This window comes from Bombus vancouverensis, chromosome 9 (assembly GCF_051014615.1).
Source record: "Bombus vancouverensis nearcticus chromosome 9, iyBomVanc1_principal, whole genome shotgun sequence".
NCBI classification, from domain to species: Eukaryota; Metazoa; Arthropoda; class Insecta; order Hymenoptera; family Apidae; genus Bombus; species Bombus vancouverensis.
In genome coordinates this window covers 7,404,258-7,429,245 of record NC_134919.1, presented here as the reverse complement: position 1 = coordinate 7,429,245, position 24,988 = coordinate 7,404,258, and the positions used below count along the sequence as shown (strand labels likewise).

General features: G+C 40.6%; 1 protein-coding gene across 1 annotated transcript in view; it reads right to left on the bottom strand.

The window, feature by feature from the left end:
• The window catches only part of mbo (nuclear pore complex protein Nup88), a 72,116-nt gene extending 47,245 nt beyond the window's left edge, over window positions 1-24,871 (bottom strand). The window contains exon 1 of the mRNA XM_033345668.2: window positions 24,594-24,871. Within this exon, the coding sequence (XP_033201559.2) occupies window positions 24,594-24,797 (204 nt within the window). The 5' untranslated portion in view covers window positions 24,798-24,871. The remainder of the gene's footprint in view (window positions 1-24,593) is intronic.
• Between the last annotated feature and the right edge of the window lie 117 nt (window positions 24,872-24,988).

The following is a 24,988-nucleotide window of genomic DNA, read 5'->3' as shown; positions in this document are numbered from 1 at the left end:
CTCGCTTTGTGGAAGCTTTGAAATCATTTCAATTATCGTACTTGTATTAAGTTTAGCCGCGTTTGGTTAGGTTCCATCAAAGCAAACAAAAATTGAATTAGGTTTAATTTAAATTTAAATCAACATCTTAAATAAGATAGGAAGCTTGAATTAGGTCTAGTATTTTCAAAAAAAGAGAAGAGACTCGAATCAAATTTTTTACCTTTGAATTAGATTTCAAACGAGTAAGACTGTATTAACAATTGCAATGGGAATATTTCCCTAACGAAATCTAAGTATATGAAATTCGAGGTAGCTTCGGATTTTTAAATTTAGATTATCTAAAAATCGTGTTCCACGTGGAGGCGTGAATCTTGCGGGTGGAAAGTTGAACCAATCGTCAAACAGAGGTAAGAGGAGTGGAAATGATCGTCGCCAGCACACGATCGTCGATTCGTTTGCAGAGGTTTGATTCGTGAACAAAGGAAGGGATCCGGTGTTTTCACGCGGCACGCTCGTGCAGGCAGATCCTGCCACCTAGGCAAGCGTGCGTAAGCTTAAGCCCGTACGTAAATGCGAGTGGTCGGAGAACTTTCGAGGAAGCAGGGGGTGGAATTTGCTCTGTGGAACGAACAAGAGAGAGAGAGAGAGAGAGAGAGAGAGAAACAGAGGGAGATCGTGGAGAGTCACATACATGGGCCGAAGAAAGAGCGGCGACCAGACGAGGGTTGGGGGTTGGTCGACCGAGGCTGTCCGCAATTAAAATAATTCCCTTTCTGCTTGCAGCCGAGCGGAAAGAACTTACCAGCACCCTCTCGGGTGTGCACGGGTACCACGGGTACCCCCGGGGTGCTACCCTCTTCCTCTTTCTTCCTGCGCTGCTATCCGCTTCCTCTTATTCCCTCCGTCTCACCATCTCCCTCTATGGCCCCAACCATACCACGATTCCACTCTTCCTCTTCTCTTCTCGTGGCCCTGGTAAGCATAGCTATTTTAATTGTGTCGTCCTCCGCCAGGATGACCAGTCCGCACGGGACGGTGCGGAATGAACGTAGCCGCGAGAGGGTGCTGCTCGAAAGCCTCGAGTATGTGGCCACGTTACTATGCTTTACTTGTGAGAATTACTGGCAACGGCGGAGCTGATTGCATCGGAGGGAGAAGTGGACAATGAAAGACCGGTACAATCTGCTCCTGGCTCACGGGGAAAAAGGAGCGCCGCTATCTGTTACTTCGCGATACTGATTTTCTGATTTTTGTAGATCCTGATGGTCCATTGGGCTGTTTATTGAAAATGCTCGCGTAATTTCCTAAACAAGACGTTTGAAATTTGTTGATCGTATCAGCTAGGTTCTTTTTGCGTTACGTTTCAATTATGTCGTAATATCCAGCAGAGGTACGAATTTGATTTCTTGAAGAATTACTCGGATACAAGATGAAGTAAAACAGGAAAATGCGTCATTAAATGGGGAAAAAGATTCCAGGGAAGTTTGAGAGAAGCCTGTTAAGATAAGAGGCATAGAATCTACAAGAATCCATGATAACCGAAGATGCTGACTACCTTCAACTAGTACGTCGGCAATACACATTTCTACGTATTATTTATTATGAAGAGAAAGAAAAACTCCTGATGGCCATTCCATTATATCAGGAAAATGATATAGGTTAATCATACAATTTATCAGTCGCTAAAGTTTACGAGAACTTCTACAAGATGTATAGGATAACTACATTGCCTATTGTCATTTAATGTCTTATTATATTTTATTTATACGTCTTGTACTTATTATGTTTATCTTAATTACAGCAAACCTAATCCATATGAACGATAGTTAACCAAGATCTAAAGCTTCACCGAAAAATATCAATAAACACCTCTCTCTTCTTCCCACCAAGCATTCAATGATGGGTGATTGTAGTTACCCTTACCAGGGCGAAAGGGCTTAATCTGTGAGGCAAATTAGCGCAAGCTAAACGTCGACGAGATGCTGAAAGCGGCACCGTGTAAACGAGCGTCGTTTCCAAGGAATGGTTCCCTGTGACAGGAGACAACGGCATCTGAAAAGAGCTGGCCGGACGAGAGAAAAAGAAGCGCGAGCACGAGACGCTGGTCTCGGTTACCGCACGCTATAGACGAGGTTGAGCGATGCGCGAAAGGTTTATTGCTCTGGCGGCTGTTACGAACGTTCGCCATGGTTGAAATTAATCCGAGCGAGGCTGTGTCGGTTAACCTCGTCAAAAGCAGCCGCAAACGTTGGCCTCCGTGTGTTTCACAACGGGGCATTTCATTCACCGTCCGCGGGTTGAGATCATCGCGACGTAGCGTCGCATACTATCCGCGCGGCTTCTCGCGTTTCTTCGTCTTCCGCGGCGTCGGTGAGATCAACGAGCCGGTACCCTCTTCCTTGTGTGCCTCGTGCGTCGAGAAGGAGAGGGTGAAGCCAACCGGAATTACGCCGGTGTGCAGCAGCCGCATTCAGTGGCTTCTTCGGCTCGAAAGAAGAGAGAGCGTGATTTTCGACGCGAGAGAATCTTTCTGCGGAGCCAGCCACGAAAGCGAGTATCAGTCTGGTCGTGGCTCACGTTGTCGCGTGATGTACGTACATAAGTACACAGTGAGAATAAAATAACAGTGGTAATGGTTATGCTATAATCATCCCACAATTCAATGACGTAAGTAACTTCCACTTAAGCTGTTAGGACGAGGCACGAATTCTTCGATTGCAATTATTATATTACCTTGTCTATCGATATTTGAATAAAGATATCGGAAAAAATAGAGATAAAACATTAATACAATCTTCGAAAATTATACTGCACAAATTTATAAGGAACGAAGTTCGTACGATTCGCAGGTCTGTTAAAAATTACTAAAATGACACACTTAACGATGATTATAATGAAATTACGATCGCTGGAAATTCCAAAATTCTCAAAAACCCTCGACTCGTCGTTCAACCCAGCCTTTCGTTTTCCTCGGATAATACCGATGTCGCGCCTTGACGCGAAATCACTGCCGCTCCTTACGCATCAAAATTCTCAAAATAGAATCCTATACGGCATTGTGGTTTCGCGTAGTCGAATACGCCACGTGGAGAGCGAAAAGAGAAAGATAAAGAGAGAGAAAGAAAGAGAGAGAGAGAGAGAGAGAGAGAGAGAGAGAGAGAGAGAGGTCGGAGCTGCCGGCTCGTTACGCACCAATTAAATGTGTGCAGCCTGGCTGCCAAAGATATTAGAGTCATCCGAGCGAGTGGCCGGTCGAGCAAAAATAAGTAATTAGAAATACCGCATGGATAATATACGCTGCAATTAAGGCCGAAAGAGGGCCACCTAGCTGCCGCGAAAGCAGCTCTACCTCCACCCCCTGGTTCTCTGCACGCTCCCACCTCTACGAGTCTCTTGCAGAGCCGGTGGTGCCGTGCAAAGGGGGGTGGAGCCTCAACCGGATGCGGATTCATAATTAAACACGCCCTTAAAACAAAATCATTACGGCTGTGTCGACTCGGGGCGGCTTCCACCCTACCCTCCCCTTCCCGCTCATCCCCTTATTGCCTATCTCTATCTTTTCTTCCCTTTGTCCGGCTGTCTCTGTCTATACACCCCTCTTGACGCTCTTTGCGTTGTAGGTGAGCGAGTAGAATGGCTCACGAGAAGAAAGAGACGTAACTAGGGGATGAAAGTAAGGGGATCGTTCGTCGATGTCCTCCGCCGTTCTTCAGCCTTTCATCCCGCGCAAAAATGCACTTACACGATCATGCATGACAACGAAGATCGTATTCACGTGACTAGGATCTTACAGACTCGTGCATTTATTCGCTTACTTCGCAGCGAGTCGTTTTGGAAACCGACCAATGCGAACGTGTATCACTGTCCTCTCGCCAACCCCTGTATAATCCCTGTAACAGTTATCTCTGAAGCATTCGAGGGAGGTTCCGTTGTTATATTTGCGCGGGTCGTACACGCCTTTGGATTGCATACTGGTCCAACTTGGGTCACGAGCTTGCTTGAATTTTCTTTGCAGCCAATAAACAACGTCCCTCTGCTCTTTCACGCTAGTCGCAATGTACTTGTATTATAATATTGGGATTGTCGAATTTCTGATCCAGCTCTAAGGTCTTAATTCTTCGAGAGTCTCCAAGAATTTTTATTCTCCAGATTGGATTTTCCAAGTTTAACCTACATTTCTATATTCTTTCGTTAATCGTTAGTTTGATTCAGAATGCCTGAATCTTTTGATAAAATTCTTCGTAATAAAGAAAATATGTTAATTATCGTTAGCAAGATCGGATATCGTTTAAATAGAATTGTTAACGCTTACAAATTTGGATAATAGTATTAGTATTATTAATAAATTTGTATAGTTTCTTCCAAAAGCAAAATAATAATTAAACAAAATAATGTGCTTGACAATTATCCTTTTGTAAGGGACGATAATCGTAACTAGGTTAATCCGACTTTATTCCTAAAACATCGTATTTAAGACCATTCCAACGCATCCTAATCGCTAACGAATTCGGAGCAGAAAAAGGGGACCACGAGCTCTCATTTAGTCAAGGGACAAAGGTATGAAGAAATCGGTCAAACAGCAAGGGAGCCATACGAATGTATACCCTGCAGCTGTGTAGCAGAGAGAAGAGAAGAAAGAAAAGAGAGAGGGAAGGAATACGTGTGGTAGGTACACGGTGGTCTGGTTGTCGAGCAAGTGGATTCAGCGAGTTGTACAAAACGGTGGACTAGCGGCTCGAAACGAGTTCCGTCTCCGCTCAGTGTAGCGGCGAGGATCGAAGGGAAACGGAGAGGACACCGTTGGTGGTGGAGGCATTCTCGGTCCCGTACTACGCCGCGGAGGGTGGAAGCTAGTTCTGCACACCTCCCCACGAGGAAGGACGAGGGGTTGGGCATGCGAACCTACCGAGGCATCCCTGGATTCGAACTGGTTCCACCCACAAAGTCCATCGCGCCGGTCCGGCCGCCCCGCGAGGAGCTTTTCCTATTTTCTCATAGCAGCTATAACCGACAAAATCCTCCCTCCACCCACCAACGTCATCCTCCTACGCAGCCAGCATCGGCCAGTCATCGAGTGGCTGCCGTGGATTCGTTAAGGAATTAAGGATACATGCGCAGCAAACTTTGGAACCGAGCCTCTCTCCGGCTCAGGGATGGTCAGCATTGCGGATAGTCGCCTTTTCTTTCTCTACTATTTGGACGTGGCGCGATATATCGGTGTTATGCGGCGCTCTTGGTATTCATTGCATAGGAGATTAGAATGGGAGCCGGAGGTGGAGACTTGGATCTGTTTTACCGTTATCAAAACGATGCGCCCACCGGATCTCGGATAACTCGGTTAACGGCGGGGAATTTCGGCTTTCGCCGGGCTAATTGGCTTTTGATGGGGTCGTAAGAGATTTATTTTATGCAGTTCTCACATTGACGTATGTTATCGCTTGGATAATTGCTGTCTTACGTGAAACAATCGCATTGCGAAATAAATGTTAGGTACAAGTTCATACTTCGGACGATATGTACACTGATTAAGAATAATGTTAGACGATGAAAGAATATGACAATGTTAGATAGACATGGAACGAGTAGATAAAATAAATGAAAGATACAATGGTTGATGGTAACTATATTAAGTTAAATAAATACTTAACTCTGTAAATTGAAAATTAAAGGAAAATGATGGTATCATAAAGATTATTCTCTAAATCTACAGTTCAGAGGTTTGGAATGGAACAACAGTACTTGTACACTTTTCATTTTCATCGTCTTCGACTACAGTCTAATTAACACTTTCGATCATACATCTATCTTACAATAATTCTAAAAACATAAAATGAATTATTAAATTAAATTAAATTACCTCTGTTGACCATATTGCATGTGAAATTTACAACCCTTCCTACAAAAAAAAAAAAATCCCTTCCAACTGTTTGGGCATTTAAATAACTGACCGTTGTAACTTTCCAACTTTTTATCTCGTTACCTTGCGATAAATAAATTTGTGACGGTTAGTATGTAATGTTTTTAGGAACCCAACCCCAATCACATAGCTAGGTAGAGGCAAAGATGGATGATTTTGGCTCGATGAAAGCTCATATAAGCATCGTAAGTTAACTTAAGCGTAACGATCACAACTGTCACCGAAATTTCAGACGCGTTTTCGGAATACTAGCCAGGCATTTAATTACTTTCCTAGTAAGAGACGAGGGCGGGTTGGCGATGCCGCGAAACGAAGCAAACTGTCCGTAATTTCGCAAGTTGCTGGTGTCACGTCGTCCATTTATTACTCAACTTATTGTCAGAAGCAGCGGAAACAAAAGCGTGCAATAAGAACCGAGCAAGTCGGTCTACAAGGAGGGCGGCCGGAAGTCAGAAATGCGTCGCGTAAAAAGGCGAAAACCCAACGAAATGAAACGTTCGCAAACGAGTCACGATCTCCTAATTAGGGGGCTAAATACCGCTGACGTTTTTTGCCGTTGCAATATTATCATATTTAGTATGCGCACTTAGGAAGCCGGCTTAAATAAGCCCTGCAACCTCTGGAGTATGGAAGCTCCGGCTGAGAGCACGAAGTCTAATAAGTTCCACTGGTCGAGCTGCCTGCCGGACTGCGCCTCGTATATCTGCCAGAGTATTAGGCTGCTCCTTCAACGTGCCTTACTTTCTTCCCATATTTGCAGTGTTCCAATCGAAAGATCGAGAGGAAGCTACATACTTCGTGGAATATACCGAAGTATTTCTTTTCTGCTATGGGAAAATATAAAAACGATCTTTGCCGATTTTTATAGCTTTTCAGGCAAGCAGCAATATATTTTGTTAACTTAAGCAGCAGAATTAGCAAAGTCTATCAAAATGACAAATTTCAAAATTTTGTTTTTGGAATTATTCACAAAGTATACAGGTAGGTGTTTCTTGAAAAATTAACGTTAATTTTTATTGAGATATAAATACAAATAATTATATAGATATCTCTATTTATTTTTGTTATATCATTTTGATTATAATTTTCTCATTTTAATTTCCGAATTTCGTTTAACGACTTATTGTCAATAATAGTGGAAGTTATAAGTTAAAGAAATGTACGCACATTGCGTGTAGTTTTCTGAATGTTTTTTTATAAATTGATGTAAACGTAATTCTCTCTTACACTATGATTAAAATTGTTACCAGACGAGGAATATATCGAAAGCTCAAAGCAACGCGGGCCACCATTTGCATCGGCTTTCGATACGTAGCATAGCGGCATTGAAATCTCCTATCTGACTCAGTTATTTGCTACTCTTTATCGAAGAATTCGATCAGCAATTTAGATTCCGTGTATTCACGACTATCGTACGATTTTATGTATACACGACTCGCATACAGAAGCGAGATTGGCCAACTATAACGTGGTGAGTTGTTGGATTTCTAAAAAATTAAATATTAATCGCATGATGTACACACCGATTGTAACAGTTGAGAAATTTCTAGGAGATAGAATTTGGCCTTTGAATGGCTCGTATCTTTCTGGCAATTTGGATATTCACAATCTTCGTGTGTTACGTACAGCATGTAGAACATTATTTCTCCGAACGTTATAATTTCGTTGCAACTTTGTAATTTAAGGGAATTCGTCATTTCGAAATGATCAATAATCAAGAAACTTCTTTCTCATCAACCTTTAGTTTTTAGGAAACTGTCGTACCTGTAGAATAGTTGAGAAGTGATTTTGTGAGGCGAAGACGGGTCAAAGTTTCGACTTTGATAAGGGAGAAAGAGAAATAGGGAAAAAGATGGGTAAAGGAAGAAGCAGCCTAAGAGAGGCTCTAATTTACCAGGACGCGGGGACTTTGCGCCTGAGACTGAAGCTAACTGCTAATTTAAGGGTTAATTCCTTAGGAGACAAGTTGGCAGAGTTACGACGAAAATATTCATGGCATTATGCATACGCTTAGGCGGTCGGCGAGTGTTGCTAATAAAAATTAAAAAGTCTAATTGCGAAAGGTCGTCGTTGCGAAGACTTCTATCAATTTTTCTTTTTCTTCTTCGTAGTATTATGCATTTTCGTTTTGTACAAACACGTAACGAGTGCTTGTTGCTCATAATAGATAACAGTGTTATAATTTTCGATCATTCGGACACTCGTTATTTCAATAAAATTTTACCAAACCTGAGTATTTGTCTGAATACAAAAATTTTAATGAAAAATTGTACGATTACGATAGAATATTTTGACTATGAATACCGCATATGTAAATAGGATATAATTAAGAAAATTTAAGGATTTTTAACGAAGAGACCGTTGAAGTGTTTCCATGTTTCTGTAAATTAATATTTCTCTACATTTCTACACGAAGAACATTTTAAAGGAAACGCTGTTAACTTCTGAATGAAACTCGCATCGTGAAAATTCTTTTTCAAAGAAAAGAATTTGATACAGTTATTAAAATAATTAATGTCAATCTTCTTAAATCAAGTTCGAATCGTCCAATCACGAGCATGCAATTTTTGTTTTCTCGCTTAAATTGAAACCGAGATTGGTACAATTTCCCCTTAAATCAGAAGCACGCCTCATCCCCGATACTTAAATCGTCCTCCATTCGTACCGCCACTTCCTTAATTTGATTTCCACTGTCAAGGACAATAGCGACTGCAATCTTCTCGTCGTGACTTTTCGTTTCTTTTCGATATCCGATTCGTTCGGATATTGAATTTCCAACGACCTCTCGCGCACCTACAAATGGCACGCTGGGGTGGTGTTACGATGAAATATGTTCACCCCTTCTGCGCCAACACGATCTGCACTTTCTACTTTTCGCCTCAGGGATCAAATCTCCTGAAAAATTCAACGGTGTTTAAATCGTCCTGGTCAATCTATGATCGTTTGGCCTTCAATCTTTTTTTTCTGCAACTTTTAACGATTTTGAACTCCTTCAATTCATTAGACGAGAAAAGTATGTTGTTAATTTCAGCGGAAAGAGTTTTCGTGTTTTTTTCTATTCCGACAACGAACCCTTTATGTTCCAAGGATACTTTGATCAACTAATCGATGATTTTAGCACTATTTTTCTGTGACGCTGTTCGAAACAAAAAGTTATGTTTCGAAAATTGCAAATTCTTTATATATCATTTCTATCTCTTACTCGTGAAAATTCACAATTTTCGTTCAATTTAACAACGGCAAGGGATACATTTGTTCAATTTTATGCGACTACTGCAATATCGAATGTTTAAAAAAAGTATGTGAAATGCGGTAGCAACTGCAGTCACTGATAAAAATTCACGCAAAACTGCAGTCATCAATCTTATCGAGAAGATATTATGTGAACACGTGCGTGTACCAGTTCAACAATCAGGATTCGTTTTAGGCGAAATTTTTCAAGAAATATCTAAACTAATTCAACGACACGTACAAATGACTTTTTAAGTACACATGGTGAGTTTAAAGACCGGCTGACGACATTTGCACTTGGTAACTTTCAGGGAGGCTGTAGATGTCAGGGCTTGAGCGTCTGTGACGAGCAGGAAAGCCGTGCGAGGGTGGAACATCCCTGACAGCAGGCTGACAGTCAGATTTGTACATTTTAAGTACCGAGTATTCTCTCCCTTCGGTCCTTCATTTCGCGCGATAAATAAGGCTGTAACTTCGTTTAGAGAGTGATAATTAAATTGAGACGCTTCAGGCGTCCGGTAACTTTTTTCCCAACCAAACCGAACCGCCGTCGAGCTTTCCTCAAGAAACACTTCAACGTAATCTTCTCATGTACGTACGTACAGTAAGTCACATTAAGGATTACTAAAAAGTCTTTGATATTTGGTAAGTGGATTTCAAAATAGCTTTGCTTATAATTCCCATTCTCGATCATGATGAGAAGTTCTTGCGTCTCATTTCTGTACCTACGTTACAAACTTCGTAATTTTCAAAGCAGCATACAAATTTTGTTATCGATACGCGCGATCTCTTAACTGTTCGTTAATTACGAAAGATTTCAAACAAAGATCACTGGCATGGGAGCATCTGGAGAATTAATTTACTTAATTAATTAATTACTTAATTAATTACTTAATTCGTACGTTAGCTATTTTTTAAATCGATACAACGTTATCCATTTTACGCGAATAGATACAGATCTATGTGCTATTTCGATTATTTTACAATGTCCCCAGATTTCGATCAACCATGTATCCTGTATTTAAACACCCCAAAGCAGGACGATCGTTACTGTATCCTTACGCTGGCAATAAGCCGACGCAAGAATCGTAGTCGTTAAACAAGGTACGACCGACAGTATTCTTTATTCGAGCGCTGCTGTCGTCGGATCACGTACGTCCGGGTCAGAGAGCCGGGGGCCAGTAAAAATAAAGGAAATTTATTCGCGTAATTTAAGCGGGTGCCGGGGCGAGAGCGTGCGTTCGACCTAACCTCGAACAGACGGAAGAGCACCGATCTACCCCGTCGGGGTTGCGCCGTTCCCGCGCCGAGTGGCAATATAGTTTCCCTAATGGCGCTTAAAAAATTTTAAAAAGACGATATTAAGAATGTGACTCCGGCGGAGAAGAAGCCGAACAAGGAGGAAAAGAGTGGAGCCGAGGTGAAGAGACTGGGTGGACAAGGAGGAAAAGTACATGACGAGGGTGAAACCAGGTTTCATTGAGGGCGGGAGGGGGGTAGGATAGGTCGAGAGACGTACTCTTCTCACAGGGGGAGGGGTAGTAGGAGCCCGGTTAATCGCCGTAAGACAACCGGAGAAATGAGCGAACAGTAACGCGGGGTTGAGCTGGTTCCTTCTTCACGCTTGGTGAGGGTCGAGGGGGTGGGTTAGGGTGGAATTTAAAGGAGTGTCGAGTGTCGGGCACGGAGCAGGTAGGAGAAAAAACGCGAAGAAATTAAAGATGAACCTTCAGTGAAATGGGGCGTGAGTTTATAAGGACCCTCCGTTTTCGAGACATTCTCGTTTCTTTCTTTTGTGTTTTATCGAGGCAACGCGACGCGACTAACGCTATTTCGTCGGCTTGATCGAGCCTACTACCAGATTAATGCACTTTATATCGTTACATGCACAGCACAGAGATGATAATAGACGAGTACTGTGCAGAAATTGTGGCGAACGAGGAGAATAGGAGAAGAGCTTCAATCCTTTTATTTCTATAGATACTTGCAGATGCTACATTTTATTAGATATTCTATAGCATAGGCAAATTCATAGTTGATCAGCTGTAATGTGTTTTTGCAACCAGTTCTTCTATTCGTTTAAATATATTAATCCGTAATACAGAAGATAGGATTTTTGTCATAGAATGACAAGAGTACTGCATCCTACAATTATTTTTGCTTCAATTATTTTTACGGAATGGTCTGTATAATTTGTTCGAAACTGATGTTATATGGGTAAATATCATATTTTTCGAACATTTATATTTTACTATAGTTTGTTTCATGATAGGGTTAAATAGTTCTACAGCGTAATATCGCAGGGTTAATTTAATGAATCAAATCAATAATCGGGAACTGGACCATTAAATTTCGAAAGTAAATAGAATTATTTAAACGCGAGGCGGATGACTTGAATTCCCATTTCCTTCTCAGTGGCCGATAAAACATCGTTTGCCAGTAACAATCGTGTAAGAAGGTAGAGAAGGCGAAGGTTCCTTCTTGAATACAAAATATCAATCAGCTTGAGGGGAGAACAGGGCGAGAAAAATATTCGGTAATTACGACAAGCTCCCTTGATCGTCCGACAACCCCAATCACCGTCATCTCGATTACCTTTCGAGGACGGAGATTTCGATTCTTTTTAAAAGTTCCTTCCCATTAGACGGAAGCGCGTCTTATTTTTCACAACGACGTTTTAATTCCACAAAGGTCCAATACGATTGATAGAACGAAAGGAATACGAATAAGATATATAAAAAAAATATATATAAAAATATATAAGAAATCAATGATTAGAGATATTTATAATTATATGATGAAACCAATAATTGTAATAAACCACTTAGTACCGGTGTGATAGTACAGTAATAAATTAAACAAGATTTACAAAAATATGGCATTAGAAAGGGTTAATTAGTTCCTAAAATCGTAGAATAAAATGAACTGGCAACGGGACGAAAGGAAAACGAATACCAAAAGGAGAAACTCATTTCCAAGGTATCGTCGTTCATTGCGGGAAACATACAATATTCCGGTTATAAGCTTCCGAGGCCATTTTCCTTTCCACGCATCCCGGTCGTCCCCTTCGAGGTCAGAAAATCCACGTTCCAGCGTGCAAGGGGGCGCGGTATTATAACGAATCCTCGCGGAAATTAAAGGAAGGACCTTTATGTATTCTCTCGAGAATTCATACGTAGCCGGTTAATTACGAAATTCAAATTAACACAAAAAATGGGAGATCTGGAGGTGGGTGGGGACGAGAAGGGGTGGTCGAGGAGGTGGAAGAGATGGGGGCGAGAGGGTGGCCGACGTTTTTTAAGGATCTCCCTTTTTAAGGTTACGGACTCGCCTACTTATTACGTTTCTCGGTAGCTCCGCTGGCGGTCTGGCAGTCGGTTATTTACCTACTCGAGGTTTTAATTACCTACCCCCTAGCTCTACGCTGGACAGAAAAGTAATCTTGGAAGTATGTGAAAGCGAGCACAGAATTTACGTAACGGACGTTAGAAACAAAGTAGGTATATTGGCCTTAGCCAAGCACTTTTCTTTGTTAGCATGAAATAACGTCTGTAGAAATAATAAGAATAGCAATCCCTCCTTTCTCTGTATTACTGCTGTACCAAAGCGGTTGTTTCAGTTTCTAGACGAATGCCGCTCGTGGAAAATTTCTACGATTATATCAGTTGCTCGAGTTTTTCTTAAATATCAAATAGCTCCAAGATCTATTTGGGCTAGGTACATTCGTTTCTTACGTTCTCCTGCGTGTTTGGTCCTTTCTTCTTAAAAATCATACAATTTTCATAAAACAGATGTAATGTATTCCTTATTCTAATTTTATCTTTAACAATTAGCGTGATGTTAAATGCACGTACGAAGTACGGACATATCACGAGTTACTGAAGAATTTTATTTTCAAGATTTTTACGTATTATGAATTTTACGCAAATCTTCACTACCTTTATTCGATTACCTATATTCTACAGATTACATATGTCTATATTTATCTACAATATCTTCTTTCCCTCTGTGCTAAAAAATCGATTTAACCCTCTATAATATTTTAATACCACGTAACTTAAATGGGCTTCGTTTCAACCTTCAAAATATACGAAATGCGATCGAACGTCTTTGAGAATCCGATGCCTGCGGCTGCCAGCCACGATGCTGGGTTATCGTATCGGCGTTACGAGCGTCGTAAAATGTTATAGTTGCGTTATAACAAGCCATGAGAAACGGTGGCATGTGCTGAGAAAAACGAAGGAGGTTAAACAGCGAAAACGACCGAGTTTGCATTTATGTATCACTGCGAGTGTAAATTGTCGGGCCAGCGTGTAAAAAGGGGGCGCGAAATCAACGATTTATTGCGATGTAAAGAGCGAAAGCCCTGATTATTGGCACGTTCAGAAGCTCGTAAGGGTGAAACGACGCTGAACATTTTTCAGAATTGTACTTCCTATAGTCGAACTTACCTTAATTAGCAATCTTTTCGGTTTTTTATTAACAGAATCATGAAAACTATGAGAAGTTAGAGCATTTATTTCAACGTCAATGTTGATTGTGTTTGTTTAAAACAATTATAAACGTTAATGCAACATAGAAAAATATACGGGTGTACGAAGAAAAGAAGAAATTTCTAACTTTGAGGTCCGAAGAGTCTCAAATTCATTCATTTAAACAAAACGTTTCTATCTGCCAGATAGTCCTAAGTGCTTGGCGCGTTACTGTACAAACGCAACCCTTTCTTCAGCCCGTTAACAGAGACGTCTGTTTACATTATAATACCGTCGTCTATAGAGAACTCAATTAAACGTCAAACAAGATGAAATACTATGGCAACATTTTCCGAACGCTATCTTCAAATAGTTAAGTCTCGATCGTAATATCGACGTCTACGGTAAGTTACGAATGAAAATCGCGCTTAACGACGGCGATAAGGGAAAACTCGGCCTCGCGTTCCTCCTCGACGTGGCAGGTAAAGCTTATAGCTTGTAATATAAAGCCCAGTTCGGCGAGACGAAGTCGGAATAAACGGAAATTACCGGGGCCATCTTGTAATTATACGGCTAATAGGAAGGTAATTTAGTGTCTCGAACTCGAGTTACCAGTGCTGCGGACGACGTCTGTAGAAGCGGTTGGTAGCCTGCGTTGCCGCGGTCTTCGCGGAAAATTAAAATAATAAACGGCATCGTTAGGATTCATCATCTGATTTTAATTTCCATTCCAAAATGATTGCGCATTATCTCCGGGCCGCCCCGTAACACCGTTTCTGGATTTACTGCTCCAGGGCCAAGCCAGACGTTGCTCACCCGCTCGTTCGTTCACCACCTCCCTCCTCTTCGCCCCTTTTCCCTTCGTCTTCTCTAATTTTATAACCTTATTCTTTAACCGATTCTCAGAGAGACTGTTCGTTCTCCATGTATCTATCCTTTTTCTTGATTTCGAAGAATTTCCAAATGATTTGATATTTACAGGTTATCGTGGATGAAGTTTCTGCGTTCAAGAATTTCTTTGAATATTATTTCTTTTGTTTGTATTGCATTGTGATTCCTTTTGATATTATCGTCTCGTATGTATTGACGTTTCATCTAATATTAGACAATGAGAAAATATTTGAGGGTATTTGTTTGACTGTATCGATTTCGAAAATAAAAAATTACCAACAACAGCGTTAACATAAGTTTCTTTGATGATAGATTTAAAGGGTTAGGAATGCGTGGGGAAAGAACAATTGCAGGGTGGATTGAACGCGTTATTACAGACGTAAAAAGATTGAAGACAATTTTTTAAATCCATCTAAATTGATACGTAACTTTGCGTAAGAACGATGAAAACAGGTATTGAAAAAGTTTCGTGTAATGCAGCAGATTTCTAATAAAAGCAACGTCGTAACACTGCCTTCGATATAGTAGCCAACCCGCTTGACTTTGTCGCAGTTACGGCAGTTGCAGGGCTGTTCAAATTTCACCTAGCTTTTACGACTATAAGACTATGCAATCTTACGTAGAAAAGCGAGCCGTTACGTTGCTTGATATAAAATGTAGCGATGAAATTGTATTTCAGTTACTTAGGTACTAAATAAGTTTTTAAGTTCGAACCCCAAAGCTCTAAAGTATATCTATTTTCTCTACAAGTATTTCATTTCAATTTGAAAAATTAACTTCACCTCGAATTCAAAATTTCGTAATCTGTATCATTTTTCCTCTGTTCCCCTTAAACTAATTCTAACAGATGAAACAAGTCCACGATGCTGTCTACAAATTCCTACAAGCATTGCATGGAAAACAAACTACGAACTACTAATTGTTCAAACAATGTCATAAATATTATCCTGTACCTTTCCAATTTCACGTCCAGTGGAACAGGAATAAAATCTTTTGGCATAGAAGCAATACGAAAAAATCCCTATCACCAATCTGGCTGTCTTATCAATATACACGACGGAAACGTTATAGCAAACATTCAATTTATTAATAAACTTGGCCAGAATAGCTATTTAAATCGCCGCGTTGTTGAATATTCTTGTCGAATGTGTGAATTATGTGCCGATCATTATGTCGTAGTAGCGGGAGAGCGAATATTTCGACACGGTTTTATAGGAAAAACGGAGGTGAAAGCGTCGCGGTGGCGCATCCCCCATCTCGCGCGACCGACCAAAAAATATGCGCCCGACAATTTTTTGTTTTTTTCCCCAGAATCCTCGGCCATCTCTCGTCGTACGTTTCTACGGACGCGTGTTATCGCGATCGTAACGACACGAGGGCGCGACCGCGAGTACGCATCGGACGTGCGTCCCGACGATTTTGGAAAATAAAGTTTATCGCCTTCGTGGCCTCGCAGCCACTCCATATAATGGCTTGTCCGCTCGAAAATGTGAAAAGTATTACGTCGTTGCTCGTAGATTTCGACGTAATTTTTATGATGCCGCGCCAGCTCAACGTGTCGGCGAATACGATGATGGGAACGCGTTTTAGGACGAAATCTACCACCTTTCGTAACGATACATTGTGCGAACGGTCGTGAAGGAAGACTATGAAATTACTATTTTAACAAATTTTGCTTTTTCAACACCGCGTCCTAATGTATACTAATTCTTATCGTTTTAACGTTTCAGAGTTAAACGTTTATTTTCTAGATCGAGAATTCAGACAAATATATTTGATACTTACGCGAGGTTGAATATAAAAAAAAAAATAAAAAAGGAACGAATTTCAATATTATCACTGTTTCGTTACTTGCAACGAATTGGAAAACTAGCAAATTTACAAAAATTAGCGAAGAAGTAGAAAGAAACGATACCTGCCGCTTACTACGGAATTATCCAATATTTATCATCACGTCACAAAATTATTACCATTTATGCCTATAAATCTCACGATCTACAAAAATAGCTAATATATAAATCATCACGACTCGCTCCACCAAGATTAGTTACCAAAATCTCCTTGGACTATCAAAATCTTTCATCCTCTGGATTCCTTCTAATGACAATTTTAAAGATACGAAACTTGGAAATACCTGGAGTAAGGGGATCTGATTGTGTACAGGGTGTACGGTTAGGTAAATGGCTAATTAACATTACAACTACCCGGCAGGAATCTCTGGTCGTCTCGGCAGCATTGCTGATGTTCCGGTCGCGTTCTCGCCGGTGGCGGCGTTGTTCGTACTCGCGTAATTTAAGTGTGCCACCGAAGACACGGTTTCGCCATGCGACGCCCGGCATTATCATGGTAATTTGTTAGAAACAAACATTATAATTCCAGCAAGAGAAGAGAAGAGAAGGAGGCGAGGAAGCTCGGGTACCGCGACGTTGGGACTCGCGGCTCTTTGCCACCGCTGGAGGAAGAGGGTTGTGTCTCCGTAGAGGTGGCAAGAGACTGAAGAAAAGTGGTAGGGGACCAGGACCGGGCGCTTTGCTCGGAACGGCCAAGGGTTAAGACTTGGTACCCAAGTTAAAGGCGTAAGATCTACCGTGTTTTGGACAGTGTCCATTGTCTTGGGGTTATTTATTAGAGACGGCGCCGCTGGCTTCTCGTCGTCGACGCGGCGAAGACCAAACTAAGATGGTACTCTGTGCCACATAACGGTGCTGGGATTTATATCTTGGTCCACAACCAAAACGCCATTATGCCATGGCTATGCCGGAACCCCTTCTCACCCGCCAACACTGCTGCCCAAGGATCTTCAACGGAACGGGAGATTCTGCTTGTACACGATTCCGTGGGTGATTAAGTCGCATGGATGGCCGCAAAGTTTTCCATTTAAATGGATGGCAATTAGCCGTGATCAGTCTTATTGTTCGAGCTGGTAGTACAATGGCATTAAGACCAGCCTTCTGTGTGCGCTGTCGCTGAAATTATTGCTCCCTGTGTATGAAACAAACATCGATGTCTCCTTTATCTGGTATATAGAGTGTTTCTACGTATTTGAACGCTGCTTACAAAGTCGGATGAGTCTATTCCCTAACGCATATAGTTTAATATCCGAGCAAAGATATCGGTCTGAGAATTAATATGAATTGGTAAAATAACATCTTTTTATAAAAGGAGATCCATTCGAAGAAGCATTTTAAGATGGTTTGATAACTATATTACAGTCGTATGTCAGAAATAAATGCCAAGTTTCGGATAACTACCGTGAAACGTTATAAAACGAATAATAGATGAATCGGTTCGATGCAGGGTGAAAACTCTCCAAGTGTCCGCCCGGAGGAAGTCGAAGAGGAACGGGACTTGAGGGACTAGAAAAGAGGGCGTGAGAAGGGGAAAAAGAGAAAGAGGTCGAACGTGCGCGTCTTCGAGCTCAGCTTCGGTAAAGAAGAGTAGTAGGGGGATGAACTCGCGCAGCCACCACTAAAATCCGTGCTGTGTGCCACTTCCTGCGCGAGGTGGAGCCGTGGAATTATTAGATATGCAACCGCGACGGCTGGCCTCCTACCGGCATTATTAAACTTAGTTATGAATGCCCATTAAAACTGTAAAGGAAATGCATTAGCCTGCCAAGGTATTCTAAGGCTGACAAAGCCACCCCCTGCGGATCGCCTGAGCCACTTCAGCTCGCTTCAACTCTCACCCACCACCGGAATATCCCATCCTTCGATACTCAGGGCAATCGAACATTCTTAAAACGGAGCTTTCTTTTCGTTTTTAATATTCATAAATGCTAGTAGGAATAGAACGAGATTGTAAACAATATCGAAATTGGAGTATTACAAGATAAATAATTTGACGAATTTATACGAAGTTAATGATATTGGATTGTATATGTACCGGAACTTAATTTTAATCTTTTGAAATCCTAGGATAGTGAAAAAAGTTAGGTTTGAGCACAAATTAGCCAGTTTATGCGCGGAGTACGAAAAACTATACCTTCTTAGAGATAAATGTAGAATTAATTTAAAATAATTAATTCCTTGTGTTATACTTCCTTCTGTTCTCTCTACAGCATTATTTTTTGTTCAAAGAAGAATCGTGAACTAAATTTTTAATACACTTATCTCGCATTTTCTGCCATTTTCAGTATTTTAAAAAGCTGATTTCCCTTTTTGTCTTTGTTTCCACCCTTGGTTCGTTCCAAGCGACCCCGCACGCGTCCCGTAAGATTTAGGTCAGGCCTCTATTTATCACAGCACAGTTTTTAGTAAATTTGTGAATCCAGTGAAAACCAAAAATGAGAAACGAAGGTCTAAAGGTCGCATTTCGCGCAACAGAATATGCGAACCAAAATTTCTTAAAAACATATTTACTTGCTATTACGAGACTAGTAAGAAAATGAAACAAAATTCATCTAACCCAAATGGGATAATGATTTTCAGTTAAAAGGAAACAATATATCGTAGATGACTATTAGCACGGAATCATTGTCATCGTATAACATCGATAATGGAGAATATTCAAAGTATGTTTCGCGCATACATGCTACTTTCCAAGATACAAGGAGTATTTTAACGGTACTCCGTTTTGCATGTATACTGCCTTCTTGGAAAGATAAAGCCAGTGTCTTGGCTGAAAGTTACATATAGACATGCTTAAAGGGTGTAAAACTTACAAGATTATATTCAAAGTTTTTATACGTTCCAAAATTCGAAAAAAAAAAAAACTATACCTTCAGTAAAAAAAAAGTATTATTTTGATTAACCACTTACATACGAAACGTCTACGTAAAAGTTTCAGCGTTAATTGTAATAATTTTAAATATCAACGCTTGAGAGCTATGTTTTCATAATCTCAGCCACAAGAAAATCAAAAAGTAAAAGATTCAACTTTCTATTCGAGAGTAAAAAGGACACACGATCCTCTGTTCGAAAGATCAGACGAGAGTTACAACGCTTGATGAGAAGACGTCTCGATGGAACGCAAAGCCTGGGCTTCGACACATATTTGTTTTACACCCTGTACGGTGGTGAATTCCGTGTACGGTCGTACAAGCAAACGACGGGGGTGCAGGATGATCCACCAGTCAGTTGACAGGCACAGGTTAGGTGGTCTTGTACGTGCTACTGAACGAGGAGGTACGTGGAGCAATAAAATTCACGGGAAGTGTTTTACATTGGTAGAGTGGAGCCCTGTGTGCACTGTGGACAGGGGCGCCAGGGTGAGAGAGAGCCTCGACGAATTCAGTAAGTGGCGGACAATGGCTTTTGTGGTAGACATGGACCACCTCATACCTCTTTTCTCTCCTTCCCTTCTCTGCCATGCGTATTTCGTTCTACCACCATGCCACGCTGATACATTTTCGCTGCTGCGTCGTTTTCTTTCTTTCTTCAACGAGCGTTGGGGATTGTGATGCGATGTCGAAAAAGAAACGCAACTTTAGGCAGCAGCTATATAGTTAATGGTCGTATGCATATACATACATACGTATATGAGTATAGAGTGATGCTGATACAAATTCGTGGTGGAAATTGGGTTAAACCATTTGGGGTGCCTTTATGGTCGGAGAAAATCAAGTGGTTCGTTTAATGTATCTGACAGTCGTTTCTAACGCGTTTCTTACTAGATCCATCTTATTATAATTTTCAGTTAATCCATTAAGAACCAAGGTTGTATAAAAAAAAAACATTTCAGTTGTAATTTTTTATTTTTTCAGTCAATTCTGTTTTATACTTGATTTTCTTTTCGTTGCTGTTTCTTCTTTCACCAAGATCCTACGATTCTATAAACTATTCTTGTTTAAATTCTGAAATTCTTTTAGGGTCTCACTTACATAATAATAAATCTCTGTACAGTATGTATTCACATATTATTCTAATACACATTTCGTATCTTGATATATGTCTCTCAATAACGCTATTTAATATTCTTTAATTTATTTCTGTAGTATAAGCCAGTGTTTGATCCTTAATGCATTAATAATTCCTTATTATATCCATTTAAGAAAATTTTATAGTAATTTTCTTTCATACGTAAAGAAGCACCAAGCGTAAGATAAACGTTACAACACACAGTTTGAAAATATTTCCAGCGACTGAGAAACGGAGAATAATCTGATTAAAGCTAGACACCTAGCTTTTTTTTCGTACTCTGTACGTTTGGAAGCACGCGTGTAGCTACGCGACCACCCCTACACGTGTATTCTTATTGCCACGCGGTATACCAGCGTGTCCGAGTATTTACCTCTGGCAAGAAACCTCGTTGTAGGTACAAATGTCACCGTAAAATTGCTTTTTAATTATCGTCCAGAGGATTTTGCTTATTACGTGATATTCCATTCTTTCAGCCTGAGACAGGATTTTCCGTTGTGCGTTTCGACCTTGGAACGCCATTCAGAGAGTAACCACTTTTAATTTAGATAAGATGACCTCTTCCTACTGGATAGTATGTAGAAAAGCTCACGTAAGCTAGGTGAATTGCTACCGTACCATACATCGAAAGGATCTCACACCTTCTTTGTTCCTTTAACATACTAGAACTATCTATGATCGAGATACAAAACTTGTTCTAAAGAGATCAAAATGAAAGATATTTGCAAAAATCCAGTCTTGCGAATTTATCAAATTTTCATAAAAAATTACAAATTGATGGTCTTTATCGATAATTCCAGTAACGACAAAAAAGATATTACTACATCAGAATTTTCGCGTTATTCTTCAACTTTCGAGAAGTCAGAAGAACGTGAGAAGCTACGGGCAGTGACGATCGAATTCGATTATTTTCCATAGATCACCGCGTGACTTGACGATCCTAGAGTACAGGAAAGAATTAAAACTTGTAGGTGGGAACGGGGCTAGAAGGAGGAAGGCTTGTTATCTCGACGAGAAGGACGGGCAATTCGTTAGAGCGGCGGTAAATTCGCGAATTAAAGAACTTATTCCATTTGGGCAGCCAAAGGGGTGTGAACGCTTCCTCGTTCGTATTATCTCGCGTCGAGCGAGAAGAACAAAAAGGGTGGTGGTGCAGGTAGAGGGAAACAGAAAGGCGAGGACCAACGACGGTAGGGAATAACCTGTACGAACGACCAGGGTGTGGGTGTCGGTGGGGTCGGTTGGAAGGAAGACGAAGGGAGAAAGAGCAGAGAAAGGGACAGAGAGGACGCGTTTAGACGTTCGTTCCGCTGGTAACAAAGATAACTCTATGCAATAAAAATGATTCAAAGTTTCCCGCGGCGGATGGTGGTTCCGATGGCGGAGCGGTTGACAATAGCGCGTCTTTGTCTCCGCCCCACACCCTGATGCTACCCCGCGTTGCCTCTTTCGCCCTCCTCATCTCGTCGCCACCCCCTTCTACACTGCCTCGTCCGTATCCTGCGACACCTATCTTCCGGTTTAAAGTCCCGCCGTGCGCGCCAGGGAGGAACCTCGCTAACTTTTATTATTTACGACCGATATTTCAGTCGGCCAACGCGCATGCACGTACCGGCCATAAAGTGGCCCTTGGAACTCGGCGACGATTCAATTGAGTCTTAGAAAAATTATCAAACGAGTCTTGGTCGTTCAGAATCATTGCCCTCGATGTTAACTATGTGTAAGGTGAGAAAAATAAGAGGGCAGGTTATTAGGTATGATACAGGTTACTAGTTCGTTACTTCGCAATTGGATCACGTTTTGTTTGGGTTTGCCAATGTTTTCTCGAGACTCTTCGTAAATATTCTAGAAATGAGCGTTTTAAGGGTATTGTGTAGAAAGTGGATGTTGATAAGTAGATATCTAGTGAAACATTTTAAAAGCATGTAATGTGAAATTTAATGATTTAGAGAAATATACGTCAGTTGTCGCTTTAATTGCTTGTTGCGTGTTACTAAGGCGTTATACCTATTGATAGACGTGAAACAAATATAGATTAATGTATTATGTATACTTCAAAGGGATGTACAGTAGGTTAGTAATAATTGATTAATCTTATCCCAGAAGATACGTATTGATAACAGATATATAGAGGGAATTTAAAACGAATGTAATTAAATAAGTGAAGCGACGAATAATAAAATTGTAATTGGTCGATTCGTAGGCAGAAATATATCTCTCTCGTTTAGAAATAAAACAAATGTTATATTACAAGAATATATTTTAACTCAGTTTTTTAAATCATCGCGCACGCCAAAAACGTATTGCTTTATGAACAATTGCTACTCCCCATACTTCCATCTACCCAATAAAATTCTACCAACCCAACAAGTCCTTTAAATTTTTTCTGGAGATCGAGTAGGGAGGAACAGCTACAGAAATATCCATAGAAAAAGGGGTGGACCGGCAGAAGCGGATAGAGGCACCTCAGGATTTTCCCTTATCAAATCAACGGGTGAGCGAGCGATGATCGGTCCCCGAAGAGAATGAGAGAGATAGAAAAAGGAAGAGGACGAAAGAGGTTGACCCTTGGCGAGACTTCTCTATTCCCCCTCGGCGCGTACTCTTTATCTACCTACCTACGAATACCCATACGTAACCCAGTTGAAGGGTCTGAATTTGCATTTTATTCGCAGTTGTGGACCGCGGGTTCGTGGGTAACGTTCCTCCGCGGTACGGACATTTATTTTAATTAAATTACTCCGGAGCGTCGAACAACCCATTTCCTATAAATTATCCCCTCACCGGTCTTTTGGTCTCTCGCGCGTCCGCTTGGTCGGTCGCGATGGCGCGCGAGCGCATACACCAGGACACCCAGGCATTAATGTACCCGCTGATCCCACGGTGCCATTGAAATGAAATAAAAGCACAGCCGAGAACGAAACGTTCTGCCCATTCTCACCGTAGCGAGTTCGCCATGCCGCTTCCCTTTCATTTACCACGTAATCATTTTCCACTAGCGCGCGTATGTACGTACACCGATTAACCAGCGGGACATGGTTGTAGTGAGAGGCGCACGCGCCCTCCCCTACAAGTGTGTATATTGGTATCGTGGACCATAATTTAGCCAGAGCTTAATCGGTCCGAATCAAAAGTTCGCCGGAGAAAACGCTTTCGCGGTAATCGTCGTAAAGCGAACGCATCGTGCCGCGGTAATGGTCCAGGTTATCGAGCAACTTCTGCTTAACCAACGACCAAATGTCACTCCCGTTTTCACGGAACCATTAGTCCGACCAAAGTGATCGGCCCTTTTCGCACGACTCTCGTAATTTCTTTCATTGCTTGGGAATTTAAGCTTATCCGTTGAATGTACTTTTAACGATCGAGATTTTTAATTGGAATAAGAGCATAGCGTAAATGGGTTGGTGAAAAGCGAGTTAGGAAGGTTTATCACGTTTATCGATGACTGGGTTTTCATTCTATACTTAGGCTGTATTCTATTTGTACATGGTAAAGTTTTACGGATATCAATTACGAGGGTTGATTGCCACATTTCTTTTGACGACAAAATTTTGCATATATATAATCCTTAATAATAATCGATATCCAAAGAAAATTTAATGACTGAACAAATGGGTGACCAATTAATAAAAGTGTAAGAATGAGATTCGTAAAATCGAAATTTGTATGAGTCATTATACAAGAAAAAGTATTAAAATGAATCTGCACAAAATTTTTAAACATAATAATATTACTGCATTAAAACATAATAAATACAAATTGCTGCTTCAGTATAATTTTTACTGTACTGATTGTACACTTTTAACACTAATATACTATAAATTTTTTAATTTTTCGGAATTCTTTTAATACAGATTATATAAAAACAGGTTACAGTATAGAAAGTAGTTTCTAGATATCAATAAGTAAAATTTATATAGCATTCATAACAAAAAGTGTACTATTTTCATGTATCAAAGAAAAAAATTTTTTTAATTTTCACGATAAAGTTTGAATAATTTAAAAGAACGAAGTATACTATCGTTTTATTTCCATTATATGATGCTACTACATGTTATAGAAGTTTAAACGTACAAAGACAATAAAGCAAAGCGCTTGCGCACATTTTAAGAAACGTTATGGAGGTTAGTTAGGTCTGTATACAACAAACTATTAGACGTAAATGTATATTTCATCACTGATTTCAATTCATTTTTGTAGAAATCATGCAATCTGTCTTTGAATTAAATGTTGTTGACTTACTTGATAAGGAACATAGTTTTTTCCACGCGCTGCCGCAACGTTTAATGCCATCACACAAAATTCCTTCGGATTCCACACGTACAGCATATTGTCACGAATTTCTAAGATATTCCTCGTATCCTTAATATTCTTTGGCAAACTCTCCACCAAATCTACAAACAAACGTTCTTCGTTCAAATGAAGCGGATCCGTATACGAATTCATTTTCGTGAGAAACGAGGTTATAACACGGCGCACTACACCAAACGACAACAACGAAGTTCCTTCACTGGTATATTTGGCGCGCAAGGCAGCCACCTTTGCAAAGTCACATATGCGTGGCGACACTGTCTCGTAAACTTGGTTATTCGTCTTTAGATTTTATTGTGTTTTTCTCTAATAAATTCAAATAAAAG